The sequence below is a fragment of the Stegostoma tigrinum genome, chromosome 3 (genome assembly GCF_030684315.1).
Source record: "Stegostoma tigrinum isolate sSteTig4 chromosome 3, sSteTig4.hap1, whole genome shotgun sequence".
NCBI lineage: Eukaryota > Metazoa > Chordata > Chondrichthyes > Orectolobiformes > Stegostomatidae > Stegostoma > Stegostoma tigrinum.
The window spans coordinates 13,876,929-13,899,827 of NC_081356.1; the positions used below are offsets into that span (position 1 = coordinate 13,876,929).

The 22,899-nt window shown below is 44.5% G+C and overlaps 2 protein-coding genes across 4 annotated transcripts in view; both read right to left on the reverse strand.

The window, feature by feature from the left end:
* The window catches only part of eri1 (exoribonuclease 1), a 65,546-nt gene extending 43,298 nt beyond the window's left edge, over window positions 1-22,248 (reverse strand). Inside the window, exon 1 of the mRNA XM_059643359.1 lies at window positions 22,133-22,248. The gene's annotated coding sequence lies outside the window, so the exon portion shown is untranslated. The remainder of the gene's footprint in view (window positions 1-22,132) is intronic.
* Window positions 1,812-22,244, reverse strand: ppp1r3b (protein phosphatase 1, regulatory subunit 3B). 3 transcript variants are annotated; one of them, XM_059643363.1, is made up of 2 exons: window positions 22,133-22,244; window positions 1,812-5,230 (listed from the first exon to the last, which is right to left on the reverse strand). In XM_059643363.1, the coding sequence occupies exons 1-2, from the start codon at window positions 22,144-22,146 to the stop codon at window positions 4,333-4,335; spliced, it is 912 nt and encodes a 303-aa protein (XP_059499346.1). In that variant the 5' UTR covers window positions 22,147-22,244; the 3' UTR covers window positions 1,812-4,332. The 3 variants fall into 3 exon arrangements, with proteins under 3 accessions (XP_059499346.1, XP_059499360.1, XP_059499354.1); XM_059643377.1 differs by lacking the exon at window positions 22,133-22,244 and adding an exon at window positions 21,888-22,030; XM_059643371.1 differs by lacking the exon at window positions 22,133-22,244 and adding an exon at window positions 21,752-21,881.
* Window positions 22,249-22,899: the final 651 nt, after the last annotated feature.

Below are 22,899 nucleotides of genomic sequence, written 5' to 3' on the forward strand. Positions count from 1 at the left end.
GACAACAGTGCTAACCCCTGAGCCACCATAAGGGCAAGTGGGACCCTATCGCTGTTGTGGGAGGGAAGGGAAGGGTTGAGGCAGAAGTGTGGGAGATGGATTGGACACAGCCAACAGCCCTAACAAACACAGGTGGGGAATCCTGTATTAAGGAAAAGTTTGGACATTTCCAAGGCACCCCCTCAGAAGGTGGCATGAGACAAAGGAGATGGGAGAATGGAATGGAATCCTAACAGGAAACAGAGCAGGAGGATGTGTAGTCCAGGTAACTGTGGGAGTCAGTGAGTTTGTAATGGATATTAGTGACCTGCCTATTCCCAGAAATGGAAACAGAGAAGTCATTGGGAAGGAATGGAGTTCCAATGCATGTACCCATGGTCACACTTGACCTGAAGAAAGTGGGAGGAGCTAAAGGAGAATTTGTCCAAAGTGAGGATGAAGTCAGCCAGGCAGACGGGGACAGTTCGGGAGGTACACAGCAGGCCAGGCAGCATCAGAGGGCCAAGAAAGCTGACGTTTTGTGTCAGGACCCTTTTTCATTTTCCTGAAGAAGACTTTTTTTCCCTCTGAAGATCAGTCCCGACCCAAAAAGTCAGCTTTCCTGCTCCTCTGATGCTGCCTGGCCTGCTGTGTTCCTCCAGCTCCACACTGTTATTTCTGACCCCAGCATCTGCAGTTTTTACTATCTCTGGGGATGTTGCAGGCCTTCTTTCAAGGAAGGAGCAACCAGCCCAGAGACCATCCTGTTGGGGGATAGACGTGTAAAAGGAATTGTACAGAGGGTGAAGAGGGTGTTGCTAGAGCCCACAATCTGAAAAATTTAAAACTAGCAAAGGGTCAGAAGAATTGTGGATCTAAGTGGGAAGGGACTGGATACCATGAGAAAAACAAATAAGGCTAGAAGTCTCCTGTATGCAGGTTTCATTCCCTTCTCACCATCTGCAAATATTTACACACAATGTAATCATTTCAGTATCCAGTGAGATATTTCTATCCACTTAAAAATTGAAATGATGGCAATTCATTGACAGTTAAAGCCACACATGTTTGTAAGATGAATTAATATTATGTCTTAGCTGGATGGATAGGAGATATTTGGAAACCATTGCCTATAGTTTATGCCATTCCATTGGAGATCCTATTAATAAATAAACAGCATGGAACCATAATTTCACAGCCAGATGCCAAATACCAAGACACCCAAGATAAGGCCATTTCATAGAATCCTTATTAGTGTGTAAGCAAGGGATTCAGCCCATCAAGTCCACACAACCCTCCAAATAGCACCCCACCCAGACCCAACCCTGTGACCCTGCATTTCCCCATAGCCAATCCACCTAGCCTGGACATCTCTAGACAATATGGGACAGTTTAGCATGGCCAATTTACCTAACCTACACATCTTTAGACTGTAGGAAGAAACTGGAGCACCCAGAAGAAACCCCTGCAGACATGGGGAGAATGTGTAAACTCCACACAGACAGTCACCCAAGGCTGGACCAAAGCCAGGTCCCTGGTACTGTGAAGCAGCAGTGTTAACCACTGAGCCACTGTACCGCCCATGTTTAATTACTACAGGGGAGGAGGAGCAGTGACTGTGTGTCGCATGCCAGCCTTGCGCTGTTTATGATCCCCTTTAAATACATCACTTCTGAAAAATAAAATCCTCACGTTCCTGCTTTCTCGCAGTTCTCTCTTCAGTGAAAGGTGAAAATTAGTTATTTTTAGAAAACTCACTCAGCCAGGGAAATTCAGCTTTGAAACTTCATTTGCAGCTCAAAACGTGAAGACATAATTAAGTAGGACACAAGCACAGCAGATCAACCTTTAATGTGTAAAGCACATCAAACACAGAATCTCATTTGCCAAAAAAAAACAAACACAAAACCAGTGATCAATACTGAACAAGCTCAGAGTATTCCTGATTTGAGGAGCAGGAAGTCACCTCAGGTTTGCTTCACTGTTCAATTAGACCATTACAACTGGGAAAGAGAAACATGAAACCACTCAGACCTTACAGCCTGTTCCAACAGCACTACTGACCTTCAGGTTCATTTGCTCCATATCCCTTCATAGCCTTACTCAATCTTAGCCTTCCATATGACTGAAGATTGAATATAAACAATTTTTGTTTTATTTACAGGGAACATTGCACAAGACTCGATTATCAGAAAATTTATTCCAAGACCTTCAAAATAACATGGATTCCTGTCCATTGGTGAAATAGCCTCAAGGAACTGGGACAAAAAAAATGGGAGGGTGGGGAAGGAGTGAAATTAAGAGAGATTCCCCCGACCCCACACAGATTGAGAAATGGGATGTTTTACCATAAGTGCTTACTGAGCAAGAATGGGAGATTAACTAGAGTTTGAAAAGTGCTGGAAATGAGGTGTGGAGGGAGGGAGGGGAAGTGCATAGAGGTTGGAGCTAAAATAGAGAACCACAGCTACAGGACAGGCAATGGGACAAGTGGATTCTATCCTTGCCTGCCACAATTTCTGGGATTCACAGCCAAAGCCAATAGTTTACAGTATCAGAGAGAAAAAAGTAGGACAGAGTCACGGAATGTTGTCCCACAAGCAGCAGGCAAAACTCCAGAATGGCTCTTTAAAAAAAATGGAAAGTGGCAGTTGCTGTGTGACCTGCCCAATGCTTAAATACTGGCCTCATGCAGTGGGGCAAGATGCACAGAATTTCACAGAAATGTCCACGGGGCATGTGGCTAGTACAGTCTAAAATGGCCTTCATTGAGGGAAACCAGCATTACGATAGTTCACTGTAAAGAATTGCACTCAATATATGACCTAGTGGTTGCAACAGCACAGATATGGGGCAGAATAAAGTCTCCAAATTTTTATGATTGAGAAGTACTTTCAAAAGTTCCCAGGCAGTTCAATGCATGACCCTCACCACTTGGTAGAAAACTGAACAAAAGCCATAAGTTTCCTAGGCTGTTCAAACTGGGGAACTGGAGTTAACACTAGCTTGAATAAATTATAGTTTTGTGTATGATGCAGCATATCTTGATGCCTATTCAAATGAAATAGCTTAGCCAATATCATGTCTACTACATAGAACAAAACAAGGTTACCCTTGGCTAGGACACTTGGGAACTGTAACTCCTCAAGAAGCTGCGTCCCAGCTGACAGTGCCTTAAAGACAAAGGGTAAGTCATTTATTGACACACATTCCTGTTCACTCAGAATGCAACACAGTCTATGAAATTGAAACAAAGATTTGGTTCTGACAAACACAGTAATCCACAGTATAGTCAAAAGAAAGAGTCAACACGATTTGATACATTTCCCAAACAAATATAACCTCACACGAGAGGGAGAAGGACTTCAGTCTAAAATGTCTTCAAGCCGAGAGTGAAGGAGCATCTCTATACAAGCTCCTAGTCACTAGCATGCAAGACTTCTGGGGGAGGAAGGGAGTGGTGGGAAGAAGGAATCTACTATTCAAGCTGGTTTGTACAGAAAACTAAATGGGAGATGCAAAAAAATTGGGCATCATAATCTTTGAGGAAGTGTCAAATTTCTACAAGACAGAATAAATATGTAAATGTTCATTCTCCTTTCTTCCCATTCATTAATTTGACTTAATTCAAGCTGATTCCAATCAGTTTGAGTACTACTTATTGTTCAAAATTAACAACTCAGCAATTTGAATACTTTAAAAGAAAATCTTCATTAGAATGAACGTGTTGTCAGAATCCTAGTTCAACAAAGTTGCACATTTGGGCTTCAAATAGTTCTTTAAGTAAAATAAGGTTGAGAAAGATTATCAGATCATCCATCCATAAAGGCTCTGCGATGGCTTCCATCACAGCTTCCTCCATGTTCCTTCATGGCATTTCCACTGCCCTACACACAAGTCCATTTCACATGTTGATTACTGCTTTAGCAGAGCTTCCCGAAATTACTTGGTGAAACTGGGCACAGTTTTAAAAGATTGGAACATTTCGGAAATGATGAGTGTCGTCCATAAGTTGACAGAAGTGCCTCAGGTCAAAACATCCTGTGAAATTAGACAGCAACACAAAGTTCAGAAAATGAGCACTTTGTATATTCAAAACGGCAGTGTTCTCGTTGAATTCCTCAGAAAATATTTCAAGTTACAGATTACAACAAATGTTTGTTCACTGCCAAACCAAATATAAGAAATGTTTAAAAACCGCAAGTTCCAATGTTCGAAATAGTCTAAGTTGATGCTCACAACCAACACTAGCCTCCTGTACCCAATTTCTGCTATAAACCAGTTATACTTTGAAAGGAACATTAAAAACCCATCTACATTTCAAGAACAAGTGGACCCATTGTTAGGACCCGCTCAATAGTAAGGTCCCATCTTATCATAACCAGCATAACTGGGCCATTCGGGAAATAAGCCATAGGAGCACCGGAGTCCACCATAATGATCAAACTCAATCCCAAATCCTGGCATGTGGTCTGATTCAGTCAATACATTGTCCAGCGGCTGATTTGTTTTGTAAGACTCAGGAGTATGTTTCAGCTCCGATCGGATCAACCTGTAGTTCTGCCCTTTGTTACTGTCCCAATAGGTCTTCCCACCACTTTCATAACAGATGGCAAACTCTATCCTTTCATGTGGAACAATGTACTCCGGTAAACGAATCTCAAATGAAAATGTGTCTTTGTCTGAGCCGCCGTAAGAGTCTTCGACATAGCAGCAGTCGTGGTCCTGTAAGGTTTTCCACGTATCAAATGTTATTCTCACCTTCAAGGATTTTTCAAATGCAATGTTTTTCACTTTGACTGTCCCCATAATTGTACAGTCCTGCAACATACAGTTTTCAAGGCAGACAAAGTCAGCTTCTAGACGGTTCTTGAAATCTAGGTAATCAGATGAGGGCTGTGCAAAATCTAAGAGTAGGCTATCTTTGTCTGTGGTCTTCAGGCCGACCAAACTGCTGATCAAATCATCGACGTTAAAGGAAAAATTTAGGTCATTCAAATCAAAGAATTTAACCGTAGTCAAGGGCAAGCCTTTTGTGTCTGCGAAGGAGACGCGTTTCTGCTCCTTGATTTTGTGCTTACTTTCTGGTGTATCATCACTGATGTGGAGGTGGATGCATGGCCGTAGTGGCTGGGTTATTTTGAGTGCTCTTCTTGTTGCATAGCTTGCTTGCTTGAATGGAGGAGGAAGATATAGCTGCATAGCTATGTCAATTGGCATTGCAGATCTAGGAGAAAAGATCTCGAGCATACTAGGGGAAACAAGAAAAAAAAACCAAAATTAGCTGCTGCCCGAGTGAAGCAATCAGATCGATTTGCAAGAGATTTGGATATGGAACCACAGCAAAAATTGACTAATACAAAGCCCCTTTTCTGTGATTTCTCTACTTCACAGCATTTAATGCAATATAATTGTATGTGTAACAGACAAAAAAAGTGCCAGGTCATTTTACGGACAGGAAATGATTTATCAAGTCATAGAAAGGGATGGTTAAAGAGCTGATCAAATATGGAATGGAAAATGCAAGCTTTAGAAAAATTTGGTCAATGTGGAAAGGAAGAACTTCAAAACAACAGGACAAGAGTGATAGAAGGCTCTGATATCAATGGTGAAATGAAGGATGAGGAGGGAAAGTAATGCACCAAAGACTAAAACACATTACAGAATGCATTTTTAAAAAAGCAAAGGGCACCAGTGATACATATATTACAAACAACAAAATAGATGTGTGGTTCAGTGTACAGTTACTACTTTAAAATCAGTACTTTTAAAGTTCGGTGTCAGATACCCCAATGTAGCTGGTTTAAAAAGGAGACCAAGAGGGAGGGGCCAGAAGGTGGAATATTCTGGAGTAGGAAGCGGATAGGGAGGGACAGAAGGGGAAAAGGGGCAGAGGATGGTAGGTAACACTGTTTTATTCCGAATTGAAATGATGGACACTGTCTTCTCTTCATAGATGCTGCCAGACCTGCTGACTTTTTCCAGGAACTTCTGTTTTGATCTGAATGCCCTCCAGCCCTGCCTCCCTGTTTCGTAAGAACTTATAAACAAGGAGCAGGAGTAGGCCACTCGGCCCCATAACCTTGCCCATCAGTCAATAAGAGCACAGCTCATTTGATTTGAAGCTTCAAATCAAGATTCCCATCTCATTCAGATAACCTCTCACCCCTCTTGATTACCAACAATCTACCCTCCCCCATCTGAAAAATAAATATTCAGTGAGTCTGCTTCCACCGGAAAGATGGGTGGGGTGGGGGGAAATGAGGGTGACCTGATAAAGATCTACAAAGTTATGACAGGAATAGATAGGGTGCACAGTCAGAGGCTGTTTTCCTCTGAGGGGAAAGGTCAATTCCAAGGAGGACACAGGATCAAGGTGAAAAAAGGGGGAATGAAGGGTAGGGGAGAAGTGCTGGGAAAAATTGTCACAGAGAGGGTGGCGGGTGCCTAGAACTCTCTGCCAGGGGAGGTGGTGGAAGCCAGCACTTTAGCCACGTTTAAGGTGTATCTGGAAAGAATGCATGAACAGGAGGCGACTAGAGGGATAGAAACCACATATGGGCAATAAGTGGCCAGTCTAAATGAGGGTTAGGAATTGGCACAGGCCGAAGGGCCTGTTCCTGTGCTGTATTTTAATTTATTGTGTTGTATTTTGTTTCTGTTGCTCCTGAGCTGTGAGTAACGTGGCCAGGCATTATCTTATTGCTCATTTGTCTTGGAAGTTAATTAAGAAAATCAGGTTAACATGGACAAGTTGTGCCAAAGGGCCTATTTTCATACTATATGTCTGTAAAGCTCTATACTCTTTTCAGGAAGGGCGTTCTAAAGCCTCAATCCTTTGTGGGGGGGGTGGAAAGAGAGAGAGAAGAAAATAAAGTCATGTCAGCTTGGTTTTAAAACTCAACCCCTTGTTTTTTTTTAAACTGACCCCCAGTTATTAGTTTCTGCCATAAGAGGAAACATTCTTTCCTTCCAAGATCCTGAGGGTCTTAATGTTTCAATTATGAATCCACCTACTCTTCTGATCTCCACTGAATACAAGCTGTGCCCATCCACTTTTTCTTAAATAAAGACAATCCCCTCCTGCTATTAGTTTGTTACTGCTTCCAATACATTCAAAGCCTCAATTAAATAAGGTGACGCATAACTGCATACATTACTCCAGAGGAAATTTCACCAATTCTTTGAAAAAGTGAAGCATAATTCACTACTCTTGGATTCAAATCTCTTAACAATAAATTATAAAATTCTATTAAGAGTTTTCCTGATTACTTGCTGTGCCTACTTACCAACTTTTGTAGCTCATACACTGGGACAGCCAGATCCACTGCTATCTCTTATCATTTGCATAAAATGCTATAATCTCCCCACTCATTCTTCTGGCCGAAACGGACATGGTCACATTTTCCCACATTATACTCCATTTGCCAGATCTTTTCCAATCACTTAACCTATGTCTTTTTGTAGTCTCCTCATGTCCTCTTCATGACTTATAAAAAAGGTAGGCAAGATAATTATCAGAATTTTCGACAATGTCTTGTGTCCTGTCATCCATGTTACTTATATCAATTGTACACAGTTGAAGTTCCAGTGCTGATCTGAGAGAGACACCAGTTGTTACATCTTGCCAACATGAAAAGGACCCATTTATTCCTACGTTGCTTCCGGTAGCCAGCCAATCTCCCAACCAGGCCAGTAAACTACCCACTACAGCATGAGATTTTATTTTCCAAAAACAACATTCGATGTGGTACCTTATCAAATGCATTATCAAATTATCAAACTCCAGCACATCCACTGATTCCCTTTACCCCCATTACTTCCTCAATTCCAATAGGTTGGTCAAACATGGTTACAATATCACAAAAATCATAACGATTTTGCCCATTACTTTGAACATTTCCACATGCCTCGATTTAAATTTCCTTAATAATGGCGTCTAACATCTTCCCACTGACAGATGTTGTTAGCTGACCAGCAGCTTCCTGCCTTCTGCCTTCCATCCCACCCCATTTTGAATAAAGAAGTTATATTTGCTATTTTCTAATCTAATGGAGTGGTCATTGAATCTGGGCAGCTTTGGAACATTAAAAAGCGATGAATCTCACTTGCTATTTCTTTAAAAGACACTAGGATGAAATTCGTCAGACATTTGTTAGCTTGCAGTTCCAACAATTTGCTCAATACCACTTTGGATGCTCAAGTTCCTCCCTCCCTTCCATTTCCTGATTAATCTCTGCTTCAGGAATATTATTTGGATTCTCTGCAGTGCAGACTGGTGCAAAGTGCCTGTTCAGTTCAGCTTTATTTCCCATCATTAATTCTCCTGACTCACTTGCTCTAGGGTCAATTCTCACACTGTTAACTCTTCCTTTATAAAAACTCCGAATATCTACTTTTACATTTCTGAATGGCTTTCTCTGAATCCAACTCTCCTTTTTGTTTATCCCCCATATTCAGTCCAATTTTCTGACCTACCACCTGTCTTTACACAAATATGCTTTATATTGGCTACAAAATGTAATCTTTCAAGTGTATCAACCCCTCGGAATTTTGCTTACTTGTTAAAATGTACTCATTGGAAATATTGAGGCATCCCCTTCCAATATCTGTCCTCCATCACTCCATTACTGGTGGTCACACATTCAGTTTTAAAGTCTGGGACAGCTTTCTTAAAAAAAAAATCACTCTATCGCACCCCGACCCCTCCACTCCTACAAGATGTTCTTTTAACCAAGCCGTTCTGCCAGCTTTCTAAATAGCTGTCCTCGTTCAGTGTCCGCCTTTTGTTCCTTAAAACATTTTCAGTATTAAAGTCACTTACAACTGCAAATTGTTGTGTTCCGTAGCCCTGAAGCCAGTTGTATAGCCACTGCACATTTTGACAAGCCAATTAGTGATCCAAACGTTGGCATTCACATATTCCCATCCCCACCCATTGGAACCAGACCTAATACTCTCAGCCTTATTTAACAGCAAACAGCAAAATAGATCCACATGACCTTGAAATGAATGCACTGTCAATTTGAGATACTAAGACTGTATCTTATTTTAAAATATGGATTCAGCAATCACAGATGAAAGGAGCTGCATCTTCACAGCATTACTTTTTGCCAAATTTATGATGCAACTTTACCTGCATGATCTAAAAAACATCATGTGCAAACTCATTACATGGTTCAATTAAAAATCAATCCAAACCACTTGCTCAATCACACTCATGTAACAACAGAAAGAATATTAGTTTCTGGAAATAACAGGCACATTATGAAGCGTACCATCCCCCCAGCTGATAGGAAAGTTAGGCAGTCAGCCGAGTGTAAACAAAAGCTCACTTGAAACTGCTGTTATCCACTGGGCCACTGAAACTGCAGAAACAGGTTCGAAACATACAAATTCACAAAGCCTCCTTTCTCCAGCCCATTCCTCCCCGCCCCCTCCAACATCAGAGATTTTGTTAAAATTACTCAAAAAAAAGGCTTATTTTACCATAACAAGCAGTTTTTGAAAGGAACAGCATGAACTCACAAACAGATTAGTGTTGGTTAAGGAAAAGTTAGTACCAAACTCTCAAATTACTACCTCGGACATGGTTACAGCTTCTTTTAATTTAAAAGACAGCAAACTTCTACAGGTTAAATCAGAAGCTAACCAGCTTAGTCACCAAAGGAAGTTAATAAAAATTCATAAATTAGCCCATCACTGCTGCTTATTCCTCACTCACATTCTTAGTTTAGCTTTCCAATCCCAAGTGACTTATTGAACCCACTTGATTTATTGCAAGTTTTCTTTTATGACCTGGATTTACAACCAGGGAACTCAGGTTCACAAACTGCCTTGGCAGTTTGAGAAAAATTTGAATGTTAGAATAAAGTTTAATCTGTGAAACTATAAAACTGTAGGACTGGTGTGAAATTCCAACTGCTCCTGAGATGCTTGTTGTTAGGGAAGGAACCCAGCCAATATAGCCCATTACTGCGGTGACACAGTAATGTGGCTGAGTCTTAACAGCTAGCCTGGACCAAGCCACTCAAAATGGTGCCAAATCATTTACAAACTGAAAGCTCACCAACCTTTCAGTGTAACTGAAGGATGGGTCATAAATGTCAATGTCCCAAGAATGATGGAAGAATAAAGTGAAATTCAGCATTGGAAAAAAAAAGGGCCTTAGTGCACCCCACAGGAACTCAAGTCTTTCCAGCATTTCAATGCTGTGGAGCAGACACAATAAATTAGACCATCCATTACATTTAATTAACTTTTAGACTCAAAAAGAACTTGCATTTGTAGACCACATTTCTTTATCACAACATGATGGAGATAAGTCACATTCTTCATCAAAACAGTGCTGTGGGATTTTTTTTTAAATACCACCTGAGATGTTGAACTGAGTCTTGGTTTAGTGCCTCACTGGAAGATGCTATCTGTGACAGTGCTACACTTCTTCATATTGGAGTGGGTCAGCATGATCAGACAGTCACTGAAGTGGAGCTTCCAAAACAGAGGTTAGAGACTGCACTGAGCTAAGGTTGATTTTTTTTTTTAAAAAAGAAATGAATGCGGATCAGATGTACAATAACCCTACAACAGAATGGAAAATGGAAGAAAACAATTTTAGTATGTCACATTCCACAATGTCAAGCGGATTTTTAAAAAAATCACCCTCTGAAAGACCCACTGTGCTCAAATATAAAAAAAAGGGAAATCTTTTGACAGTGAAGTAACACACTGGTTAACTTAATATAATGCTACAATAATTATCCAGCAACATTTTTCTTACATGTTAAAGTCAGTGGGGGTGGGGGGTGGTGTGTAAGTCAGTGAATTATAACCTTATGTCCATCTTTTACTTGTTGACATTTAGTTGGAATCGTTTGGGGCATAGAAGGAGTCTGTTCATCCAAGATTTCCACAGCCTCCTAATATTCCTCACAGCCTCTTCGGCACAGTGGCTCAGTGGTTAGCACTGCTGCTTCACAGCGCCAGTAACCCGGGTTCAATTCCACCCTCCAGCGACTGTATGTGTGGAGTTTGCACATTCTCCCCGTGTCGGCATAGATCTCTCCTCTGGGTGCTCCAGTCTCCTCCCACAGTCTAAAGATGTGCAGGGTAGGTGGACTGGCCATGCCAAATTGCCCGTAGTGTTCAGGGGTGTGTAGCTTAGTTCGGTTTAGGGGGGTTGGGTCTGGATAGGGTGCTGTGAGGGTTGGTGTGGACTTTTTAGGTTGAAGGACGTGTTACCGCACTGTATGGATTCTATGATGATTCCCAGCAGCCCAGAAGCCAGTCTTCAACCAATTCAGTTCACCCCACATGGTATCAAGAATTGGTGTGGACACTGGATATTGCAATAGTTACATGGCCCCACAACACTCTGGTGATAGTGCTGAAGACTTGTGCAGTCAAACCCGCTGCATTCCTAGCCAAGCTGTTCCAGTACAGTCACAATGCTGGTATCTACCCAACATGGAACATTGGGGACCGCTTTGTAGGACACCTCCGCTCGGTTCGCAATAAACAACTGCACCTCCCAGTCGCAAACCATTTCCACTCCCCCTCCCATTCTTTAGATGACATGTCCATCATGGGCCTCCTGCAGTGCCACAACGATGCACCCGAAGGTTGCAGGAACAGCAACTCATTCCGCCTGGGAACCCTGCAGCCCAATGGTATCAACGTGGACTTCACCAGCTTCAAAAATCTCCCCTTCCCCCACCGCATCCGAAAACCAGCCCATTTCGTCCCCTCCCCCCACTGCACCACACAACCAGCCCAGCTCTTACCCCTCCACCCACTGCATCCCAAAACCAGTCCAACCTGTCTCTGCCTCCCTAACCTGTTCTTCCTCTCACCCATCCCTTCCTCCCACCCCAAGCCGCACCTCCATCTCTTACCTACTAACCTCATCCCACCCCCTTGACTTGTCCGTCTTCCCTGGACTGACCTATCCCCTCCCTCCCTCCCTCCCCACCTATACTCTACTCTCCACCTATCTTCTTTTCTCTCCATCTTCGGTCCGCCTCCCCCTCTCTCCCTATTTATTCCAGAACCCTCTCCCCATCCCCCTCTCTGATGAAGGGTCTAGGCCCGAAACGTTAGCTTTTGTGCTCCTGGGATGCTGCTGGGCCTGCTGTGTTCATCCAGCCTCACATTTTATTATCATGGAACATTTCCCAGGTATGTTCTGTACACAAAGAGCAGAACAAATCCAACCCAGCTAAAATTACTCCCCCACAGGTCTACTTTCAGTCAAAATAATGGAAGGGGTTATCAACAGTGCTGTGAAGTTGTACTTGTATAGGAATACAAAGCCGAAACTCAGTTTGGGTTTCCCCAGAGATACGTGATTAAAGCCTTGGTTCAAAAATGGACAAAAAAAACCAGCTGAACTCATAAATTAAAGCACCAGGAAATCCTGTGAAAACTGGAGTCAATGGGACACTCAGGGAAAAACTGTCTTTTGGGTTGGAGTCATGCTAACACAAAAGGAAGATGTTCGTAGTTGTTGGAGATCAATCACCTCGGACATCACTGCAGGAGTGCCCTCGGCCCAAATCATACTCGGCTACTTCAGGTGGCGTTCCCTCCAACACAAGGTCAGCATAGGGAATACTGAAGCAGTCCTTGTACAAACGCAGCAAAATATCCAGGTGATCTGCAATTGTCAGCCCAAACATTTGCCCTACGAAAGCGGCAGACAAGGATTATCTGCAACAAGGTAGTCTCATTACCCCGTGACATTCAATGGCACTACCAATAAATCCCCAACTATCAACATCCCAAGGGGCTACCATCATTCAAAACAAAAATTGAACTGAACTAGCTATACACAAATTGTGGCTACAAGAGCAGGTCAGAGGTGAGGAACCGCCGCAGTAACTCACCTCCTGTCTTTACAGTGTCTGCCTACCATCAATAAGGCATATATTAGGAGTGAGAGAGAGTATGTGGTGGATTACTTTCCACTTGCCTGGATGTGCGCAGTTCCAACAACTCAAGATATCATCCAGGATACAGCAACTTGCTCGACTGGCACCACACCCACACTTTCAACATTCACTCTTTTCACCACCAGTGACAGTAGCGTGAACCATTGGCAAGATGCACTGCAGTAACTTGCCAAGCTCCTCCTACAAATTTATAACCTCTGCCACCAAAAAGGACAACAGCAATAGGTGTGTTGGAACATCACCGTCTACAATCTCCAAATCTCACACCATCTTGACTTGGAATTATATCACCATTCCTTCTTTGTCAGTCATCGAATTACTTTACTGGAAACCTCTTCTGAAAAGCACTCTGGCTGTCCCTACACCCAGGGACTGCAGCAGTTCAAGTAGGCAGCTTACCACCACCTTCTCCAGGGCAGCTGGCAATGAGCAAAAGAAAAATGTTGTACTCGCCAGCAATGCCCACCCATCACGAACGAAGAAAAAGTACTTGTGACAGAATTAGTTCTGTCTACATCTACCTCAGCCCACCTGCTACTGAACCTCTCACCTTGGGACACTTTCCTTTGCTAAAATGTGCTATATAAATGCAGGCTCTTGCTGTAGAAAACTAATTCCAGTTTTGAAACTGCAAAGGCCAGCTATCTTTTGAATTAGATGGCAATGGGCACAAGAGAGTTAAAATAAATCCAAATCTTGAACCAGTCAGGGAGGTCGGTTTCCTCAGCTATCTGAATGGTTAGTGCATGATTCAGAATAACACCATCAGTATGGATTTAGCTCATTCTCTGACAGACTTGGGATTGAAGCTTACTTGATAAACCTACCCCTGGAGAGTGAAATGGAATGGCAAACCAACATTGTTTTTTTTGGACCGTTTTGCCAATGCTCAGGAAGAATAATCAGTAAAACAGCAGGGTCATGAGCCAGCCTTTAGGCAGAACACACATGACATAGCAATGACCTAAATACTGTTTCTCCTTGTCTACCCGCAGTCCAATAAATGTATCCCTTACACATTAGCTCCACAAGTATAGTGCTATGGCTGCTTGAGTTTAGCTGGTCACCTAGATTTTTCAGCCAATGTTATTTTAGATCTTTCAAAGATTACACTCTTTGGTTTTAATATTTTGATACAAATCAAAATACTGCTGTAGCCCGAAAAACAGTGCTATCAAGCTTGTGGAGAGATGTTATTACACACCGCTGGAGCAGGTCTGCCTTGAACCTCGGCCTCTGGGTACAGAAGTAGTAACACAAAGTTACGGGAACAGCATACAGCATGGGACTTTTTCTACAATTGGAGAAAATAAAAGGGCGAGGATGGAGTTGAAAAACAGCATGCCCCGCCAATTGTGAACGACAAGCCTGATGGCCTGATGTTGGTGATTGCTAGTCAGGGCCCAAAATCCCAAAGCTGCATTCTTGGAGATGTAAGCTGACATATGCTTGAGTTTTCAAACAAATAAAAACTGTGTGATGCTAGTAAAACCCCATTCTTAATCTGAAGTCAGTCCTTGTGATGAAGATGCTCCATCCAATCCTCCCGCTCAGTCCCTCTGAATCAAAAGGGACTTATTCTCACTCTGGTTCAATGGGTTCTGAATGGGTGACAAGTATGATACATGAGCTGCAGACTCTAGCAATTGCAGTGCAAGTGCTGTTTCTAGGGTTGGGCAGCTGAGTTGTGTGAAGATTTAAGTCCCCACTCAGATGTGATATTGCGTGTGTTCTTGACATTGAGAGGTTTCAGTGCTATCTCAAACGAGCCTTCACTTCAACTGATCGCAAGACAGGAATTCCATCAGTGGGTCTGTCTGCACTCTTCATAGACCCTTTGAAGACTTCCTGAACACATTTTCATTGTCCACCCAGGAGTATCTCACCACTCAAATTCCCAACAGAGCAGCTACTGCTGCAGTCTGTATTCAGGAATGGAAACAGCGGGTTCCACCCAGCACAGCGGATATTCAATGTTTAGTGTCTTGATGCGGACATATTGCTTTGGGAGAAGACATGCTGTTGTAAAGTCTTACTTGCCCCAGTTTGAGGGAAATAATTTACGGAAGAAATTGGAAACTACTCATTCTATGCCTTCAATCTAAAACCCAAACCGCTCCAACTCAACTTCAGTATGCAGGTCTGTGTACAAACAGAATCATACCGAGCTCCACGTCATTGTCAGGTCATGTTTTGGAGGAGAAAAATGGGCCTTTCAGGAAACAACCTGGAAAGTGAAGGACATTGGCAAACAGACTCCCACAGCAAAGTGCCTCCCTGCATCGATTAAGGTCAGCAGCAAGATCCCGCAAAATGCAGATCACTCTTGTGAAACTGACAATGACTGGAGCGCAGTTTCTGAATGAGCTCATACTCCAGCAGGAAATGCACCCGACAGCTTTGAGGTTAGAGTGGTTTTTTTGTGCTCGCTTGAAAGCAGCATAGGTTGAACAGTGACCTTGTGATCCAATAGATGTGTACTGGAAGCAACAATACACGTAAGAGGGTAACTAAGAGGAGGTGCTGATCTACCTGCTCACCCTTCTCAGTGAGAGGAAAACACTTCAGCTAAAGTGGGTGCTAGTCCTGGGACGCCTCCTGAATTCAAGATCTAGGCATTTAATGATAAAACTGGTCAGAACCTGTATTTCCAGACACGATGATTTTACTTTTTTTAAAAAGTAAACTACAATGACTTTCAAAGCACATTGTGAACTGGTCAGTCCTTAGCAAGGGGCTCAGCTTTGTCCCACTCCACCCACACATCAACGAATACCAGTCACGTTTGCACATAGAGCAGTTTTTCCGCCGCCTTCGCCTCCACGCTTAGTTCTCCAACCGTGAGCCAAACCCTCCCTCCACTGACCCCTTCACACACGCCCTCCTCCTGGACACCACCCCCAGGCCTCGTACCCTTCCTCAACCTCTTCATCTCCAACTGCCGTCGAGACATCAATCGCCTCAACCTCTCCACCCCTCTCACCAACTCCAACCTCTCCCCCGCAGAACGGGCAGCCCTCTGCTCCAATCCCAACCTCACCATCAAACCCGCAGACATGGGAGGCACAGTTGCAGTATGGCGCACTGACCTCTACGTCACCGAGGACAAACACCAACTCTCCAATACCTCCTCCTACCGCCCCCCTGGATCACGACCCCACCCCTGAGCACCAAACCATCATCTCCGAAACCATTCACCACCTCATCACCTCAGGTGGCCTCCCACCCACATCCTCCAACCTTACTGCTCCCCAACCCCGCACCGCCCGCTTTTATCTCCTTCCCAAAATCCACAAACCTGCCTGCCCTGGTCGACCCATTGTCTCTGCTTGCTCCTGCCCCACCGAACTCATCTCCACCTATCTGGACTCCATTTTCTCCCCTTTGGTCCAGGAACTCCTTACGTGACACCACCCACGCCCTCCACCTCCTCCAGAACTTCCAATTCCCAAGTCCCCAACACCTCATTTTCACCATGGACGTCCAGTCCCCTATACACCTGCATTCCTCATGCAGATGGCCTCAAGGCCCTCTGCTTCTTCCTGTCCCGCAGGCCCGACCAGTCCCCCTCCACCAACTCCCTCATCCACCCAGCCGAACTCGTCCTCACCCTCAACAACTTCTCTTTCGATTCCTCCCACTTCCTACAGACAAAGGGGTTGGCCATGGGTACCCACATGGGCCCAGGCTATGCCTGCCTCTTTGTAGGTTACGTGGAACAGTCCCTCTTCTGCACCTATACTGGCCCCAAACCCCACCTCTTCCTCCGTTACATTGATGGCTGTATCGGCGCCACCTCTTGCTCCCAAGAGCAGCTCGAACAGTTCCTCCGCTTCAATACCTTCCACCTCAACCTCAAGTTCACCTGGGCCATCTCCAACACATCCCTCACCTTCCTGGACCTCTCAGTCTCCATCTCAGGTAACCAGCTAGAAACCGATGTCCATTTCAAGCCCACCGACTCCCACAACTACCTAGAATACACCTCCTCCTACCCACCCTCCTGCAAAAATTCCATCCCCATTCCCAATCCCAATTCCTTCGCCACTGCCGCATCTGCTCCTAGGATGAGGCATTCCATTCTGACACATCCCAGATGTCTGCGTTCTTCAAGGACCGCAACATCCCCCCCGCACCCCCCCCCCCTCCCCCGCAGTGGTCGAGAATGCCATCGACCGTGTCTCCCACATTTCCTGCGACACATCCCTCACACCCTGCCCCCGCAATAGCCGCCCAAAGAGAATCCCCCTAGTCCTCACATACCACCCCACCAACCTCCGGATACAAGGCTTCATCCTCCGACACTTCCGCCATCTACAATCCAACCCCACCCAAGACATTTTTCCATCCCCACCCTTGTCTGCTTTCCGAAGAGACCACTCTCTCCGTGACTCCCTTGTTCGCTCCACACTCCCCTCCAACCCCACCACACCCGGCACCTTCCCCTGCAACCGCAGGAAATGCTACACTTGCCCCCACACCTCCTCCCTCACCCCCATCCCAGGCCCCAAGATGACTTTCCACATCAAGCAGATGTTCACCTGCACATCTGCCAATGTGGTATACTGCATCCAATGTACCCGGTGTGGCTTCCGCTACATTGGGGAAACCATGCGGAGGCTTGGGGACTGCTTTGCAGAACACCTCCGCTCGGTTCGCAATAAACAACTGCACCTCCCAGTCGTGGACCATTTTAATTCCCCCTCCCATTCCTCAGACGACATGTCCATCCTGGGCCTCCTACAGTACCATAATGATGCCACCCGAAGGTTGCAGAAACAGCAATTCATATTCCACTTGGGAACCCTGCAGCCAAATGGTATCACTGGGGGCTTCACAAGCTTCAAAATCTCCCCTTCTCCCACTGCATCCCAAGACTAGCCCAGCTTGTCCCCTCCTCCCACTGCATCCCAAAACCAGCCCAGCTTGTCCCAACCTGTCTCTTCCTCTCACCTTTCCCCTCCTCCCACCTCAAGCTGCACCCCCATCTCCTACCTACTAACCTCATCCCGTCTCCTTGACCTGTCCGTCCTCCCTGGGCTGACTTATCCCCACCCTACCACCCCAACCTATACTCTCCTCTCCACCTATCTTCTCCTTTATCCATCTTCGGTCCGCCTCCCCCTCTCTCCCTGTTTATTTCAGAACCCTCCCCATCCCCCTTTCTGATGAAGGGTCTAGGCCAGAAACGTCAGCTTTTGTGCTCCTGAGATGCTGCTTGGCCTGCTGTGTTCATCCAGCTCCACACTGTTATTCAAATCGCACTTCTTAATTCCAGTTTATTTATTCATGAGTCCTTTACAAACCTGTTGATTTGTAACTAGTTGCAACTTCACTAAAGTTGTGATTATCCAAGAGATATGGTTCAGACAAGGTTGATGTGTTAAACAAAAGACTTGAAGCTTTCAGCTGTGATTTAGTAATTACACCCTTTTCTCCAAGTCAGCAGGTCACAGGATCAAGAATCTACGCCAGAGAATTATGCGCATAATCCAGGTTCCAGGTTTACACTTCAACAAAAGACCTAGCGACTTACCTCAGCATCGTTACCTCTCAGGTGAATGTGAAAGGATCTAATCGACCCTCTTGTAATCTCTTCGGCCCTGAAACAACTCCACCTATCTGCTCCTTTATCCACCTCTCCCTCTCTCTCCCCATATTTATTCCAGATCCCCTTCCACTCCCCCATTTCTGAAGACGGGTCTAGGCCCAAAACGTCAGCTTTCCTGCTCCTCTGATGCTGCTTGGCCTGGTGTGTTTCTCCAGCTCTACACCTTGTTATCGCACTATTTCAAAGAGCAGGCAAGTTCTCCCCTATTTCCTGGCGATTATTTGTACCCCAATCACATCATGGATAATCTCATCCCTCACTGGCCTTAACTGCAAGAGGGTTTGAGTTCAGATATCAGAATAGCTTATACAGGGTCTTTGTGTGACCACACCTAGAGTATTATGTACAGTCTAGCTCTCTCTAAGGGAACACAGGCGGGGTTCAGTCGGCTGATTCCAGGCAATGATAAGACTGTTGTAGGAGGAGAGATTGGTGAATACACACTTTTTGAACCAGAGTTCAGAAGAACGGGAGGGGGTCTGATTGAAATGTAACAAATCCTAACAGTACTGGATAGACTAGATTCAGGGAGGATGTTTCTCTGATTGGGAAATCTAGATCTATGAGAGACAGTGGACCATTTACGACTGATAGGAGTAAAGAATTCTTCACTAAAAAAAGGGTAGTGAATTAGTGGAATGCTCTACCTCAAAGATGTGGAGGCCAACTCATACAGATAGACAACTAAATGTTCAGATATTAAAGGGATCAAGGGTTGTGGGGAGACAGCAGGCATATGGCATTGACAGCGGAACAGCCATTATTATTACATAGCAGAGCTGGCGCAAAAAAGGGGCCTAACAGCCTACTCCTGCTTGTTATTTCTATCCTTGTTTCAATTCACTGTTAATTTATACACAACTTAGCTGTCACATTTCCTACATCATAACTGATTACACTTCCATTATCAGTGTACAGCAATTGAGCTGGTCCTGGGGATAACAAAGTTCCAGTAACAAATGGAAGTTTTCTTTCTACAATCGAAAGTGATTTTTGTCCCCCCACTTCTTCCTGGTGATTGAGCAATAATCAAAGTGGCAGCCAATTCAAACATGCAGGAACAACCCAGCAGATCCGGCAACATCCGTGGAAAGAAAAATTAAGATTAACGTGGAATCAATTACGAGTCCCTTTGGATCTGAAGGGGTCTGGAAAATGATTTTTATGCTGTTGACAGAGGGTGAGGAGGAGCAAGTGGAACAGAATGCGAGGGTGCCCAGAGCAAGGAACAAAAGGGAATGTTAATGGTCATAAAGGACTGATGTAAATGCAAAATAGGCATTTATAATAGAAAATAGGTCAGTTTTGCTGAGAGCGTGCCCATGTAAACAAGAAGGGGGGGGGTTTGGAAGCATAATCAAAAGGAGGACAGGGGTCACGGCCTAACATCATTGAATTCAATGTTGAGTCCTAAAAGCTAAAGGGCCCAAGTGCAAAATGTCCCAGCCACTTGCTTTGTTTTACCAAAGAATTGTAGCAGCCCCAAGGCACATGTTAGCATGATAGCAAGATGGTATACTGAAATAGCAAGCAGCTGGAAGATCGTAGTCATTCTTATGGACAGAGCAGAGATACTTCACAAATCCTAACCCAGTCTGTACGATCTCACCAATGTAAAGGAGACTTCTTCTATTCAATCTAGTCTACTGTACTCTGTCCACAAAGCAGGCTCTTCTACATTTGCAGGACTAAATAGCTTGGGTGACCACTCTGTTCTGTCAGAATGACACCATGCTTCCAGCCGCTTTCTATTTCAACATACCCTGTTATTTTCAGGCTAACATCTCTGGCCTCAGCTGCTGCAGTGCTCCGACAAAGTCTACTTCAAGCTGGAAGAACCCCAGCTCATTTTCTGTACGATCCAGACCCAGTCTGTACGATCTCACCAATGTAAAGGAGACTTCTTCTATTCAATCTAGTCTACTGTACTCTGTCCACAAAGCAGGCTCTTCTACATTTGCAGGACTAAATAGCTTGGGTGACCACTCTGTTCTGTCAGAATGACACCATGCTTCCAGCCGCTTTCTATTTCAACATACCCTGTTATTTTCAGGCTAACATCTCTGGCCTCAGCTGCTGCAGTGCTCCGACAAAGTCTACTTCAAGCTGGAAGAACCCCAGCTCATTTTCTGCTTAGGCACTTTACAACCTTCAAGACTTAATATGGAGTTCAACTCCTCCAGAACACAAACACCGACCTCCATGTGGATTGTATCACTTTCTCCCACCTCCAGTGTCTTCTTTACATGGGTTTGCTCTCAACAACACTGAATTATTTTCTACTATTCAGATCTACCATTAACATCTATCCTGCACCTCTATCACTCCTCTACTACTGCATTACTTTGCCTTTTGCTCTGTGGACCGAGTCATCTCTTCCACTTGCACCTACTCCCCCTTTGTCAATAGCATAAAATTTTATTTTTCAGTTTCAGACAAAAATTATAGCAGGCTCAAAATCTCAACATCTGTGAAATCAAAACACAGTTACTATACATGCTGTGTCTGCCCAGTACTTTGCTTTCATTTCAGAACTCCAGCATCCACAAGTTATATGAAATGATCAAGAAACTTTTAAAATTTTTTGCATTTTAATTGAGAAAATGAAAAACTTTTAAACATATATTGACTTTAAAAGGAAACTACTGTTAATTGGATTCACGAATAAGTTTCCCTGATACTTTTAATGCAAATGTTTTGTCGTGAAAATCTACTTGATTATGAGGAAAGTTTGCAAAAAGGATAATGTGCACTTTAACGATCTTTGCAGCCAAATAGTATTAATCGAAGCAATGGCGTGAATCATCCCGCATTAACTTCACTTTTTTGGCTCCCATATTTCAAACATGTACAAGATCCCGTTCCACGGTTGGGGGTGGGGGTTCGAGAGAGAGACAGGCACCGAACGAGCCACAGCCGAATGCTGACTAGAATCTACACGAAGCTGGTGCAATCGATCGACAACATAAATAAATAACGATACACAAATTGTTTCTTCATTCCACTTAGTTTGACGAAAAGGAGTGGCAATCTCAATCTCAGAGGCACTTAGATGTTTAAAACAGTGCAACGATATGCAGAGAGACATTTCAATGAAGAACGCGATCAGTTTCGCTGAAATGTCCCTGCCACAGCTGAACAAAATCTACGTGCGGAACACACGTTCAACCCTTGAAAAACCTCAAAACGTCATAACTCCATGCCCACCAACCTCTGTATCCTGCAACTTCCTTCTTCCTCCAACACAAGCCCGAAACAGTGCCCATGTATTTACGGCACCCAGTCACCTCCTGGAGGGTTCAGCCCCCAGTCACATACAGGAGGCTCGGTTATCAAGTCCCACTGACCTGTTTACAGTGACCAAGCCGTCAGCCAAATTATAATACAGCGTGCATTACAATTATTAAAAGAAACCACCTCCTTCCATGCGTTCACACAAAACAAACCAACTAATTTCCACAAAGGATCTATCTGCTCCTCCCTCCCGTGGCTCCCGAAATCTGATTTTAAGCAGCAACTTCCGTAAACGTGTTGATAAATGGGAAAAGCTCTTGCCGAACGCCTGCAGGAAAACCCCCTTTCCTTCACTTACCTGCTACAATTCATGGAGCTGGGGGTGGGGGTGGAGAAATAAGGTGACAGCTCCACTGGGCTGAGTATACAGCCAGCCCCGAGCCCCTCAGCCAGAGATCTCACCTCCACCACGGCATTCTCCGCCGATACCCCAAGACACCCCTACTCCACCCCCCCCCCCCGAACGTCACAGACACTTTCAACCAATTAGCGTGCGGGCTCCCACGCCGCAACCCAATAGGGAGCCTTTTGATCACGGTATTGAGCGCCAGGGGGCGCCGCTGGAGCGCTCCTACAGGTAAGACGCCGCACCGAATCAATTGTACCGGCCAACTCATTCCATTCCCATTGCGAGGGACGGTACACTCACGTGTGTAAAGCGCCTTGCTCATCCCCAGAGGCTCCGTTAGGTTTTGAACAGCCGTACTTCCAACGTGCAGTTTGTTTTGTTTTTTCCCCCCAAGGCACAGCAAGATCCCACGAACACTTGAGCACGTAATTTGGTCTGAAATTTCGCTCTCAACAGATCCTCAGTGGCAGTTCATGAGGCTGGGAGTTAAGCTAACAGCTCCACTGGGCATCATATGCCCTTAACTCGAGGCATCTTTCCCCAAAACCAACCATGGACAAACCTCAGGGCCTATGCTGAGACTTAAAAAAAACATAAAAATGCATTCAAGATAACAAGGTGTGAAGCTGTATGAACACAGCAGGCCAAGCAGCATCTCAGGAGCACAAAAGCTGACGTTTCGGGCCTAGACCCTTTCGAAACGTCAGCTTTTGTGC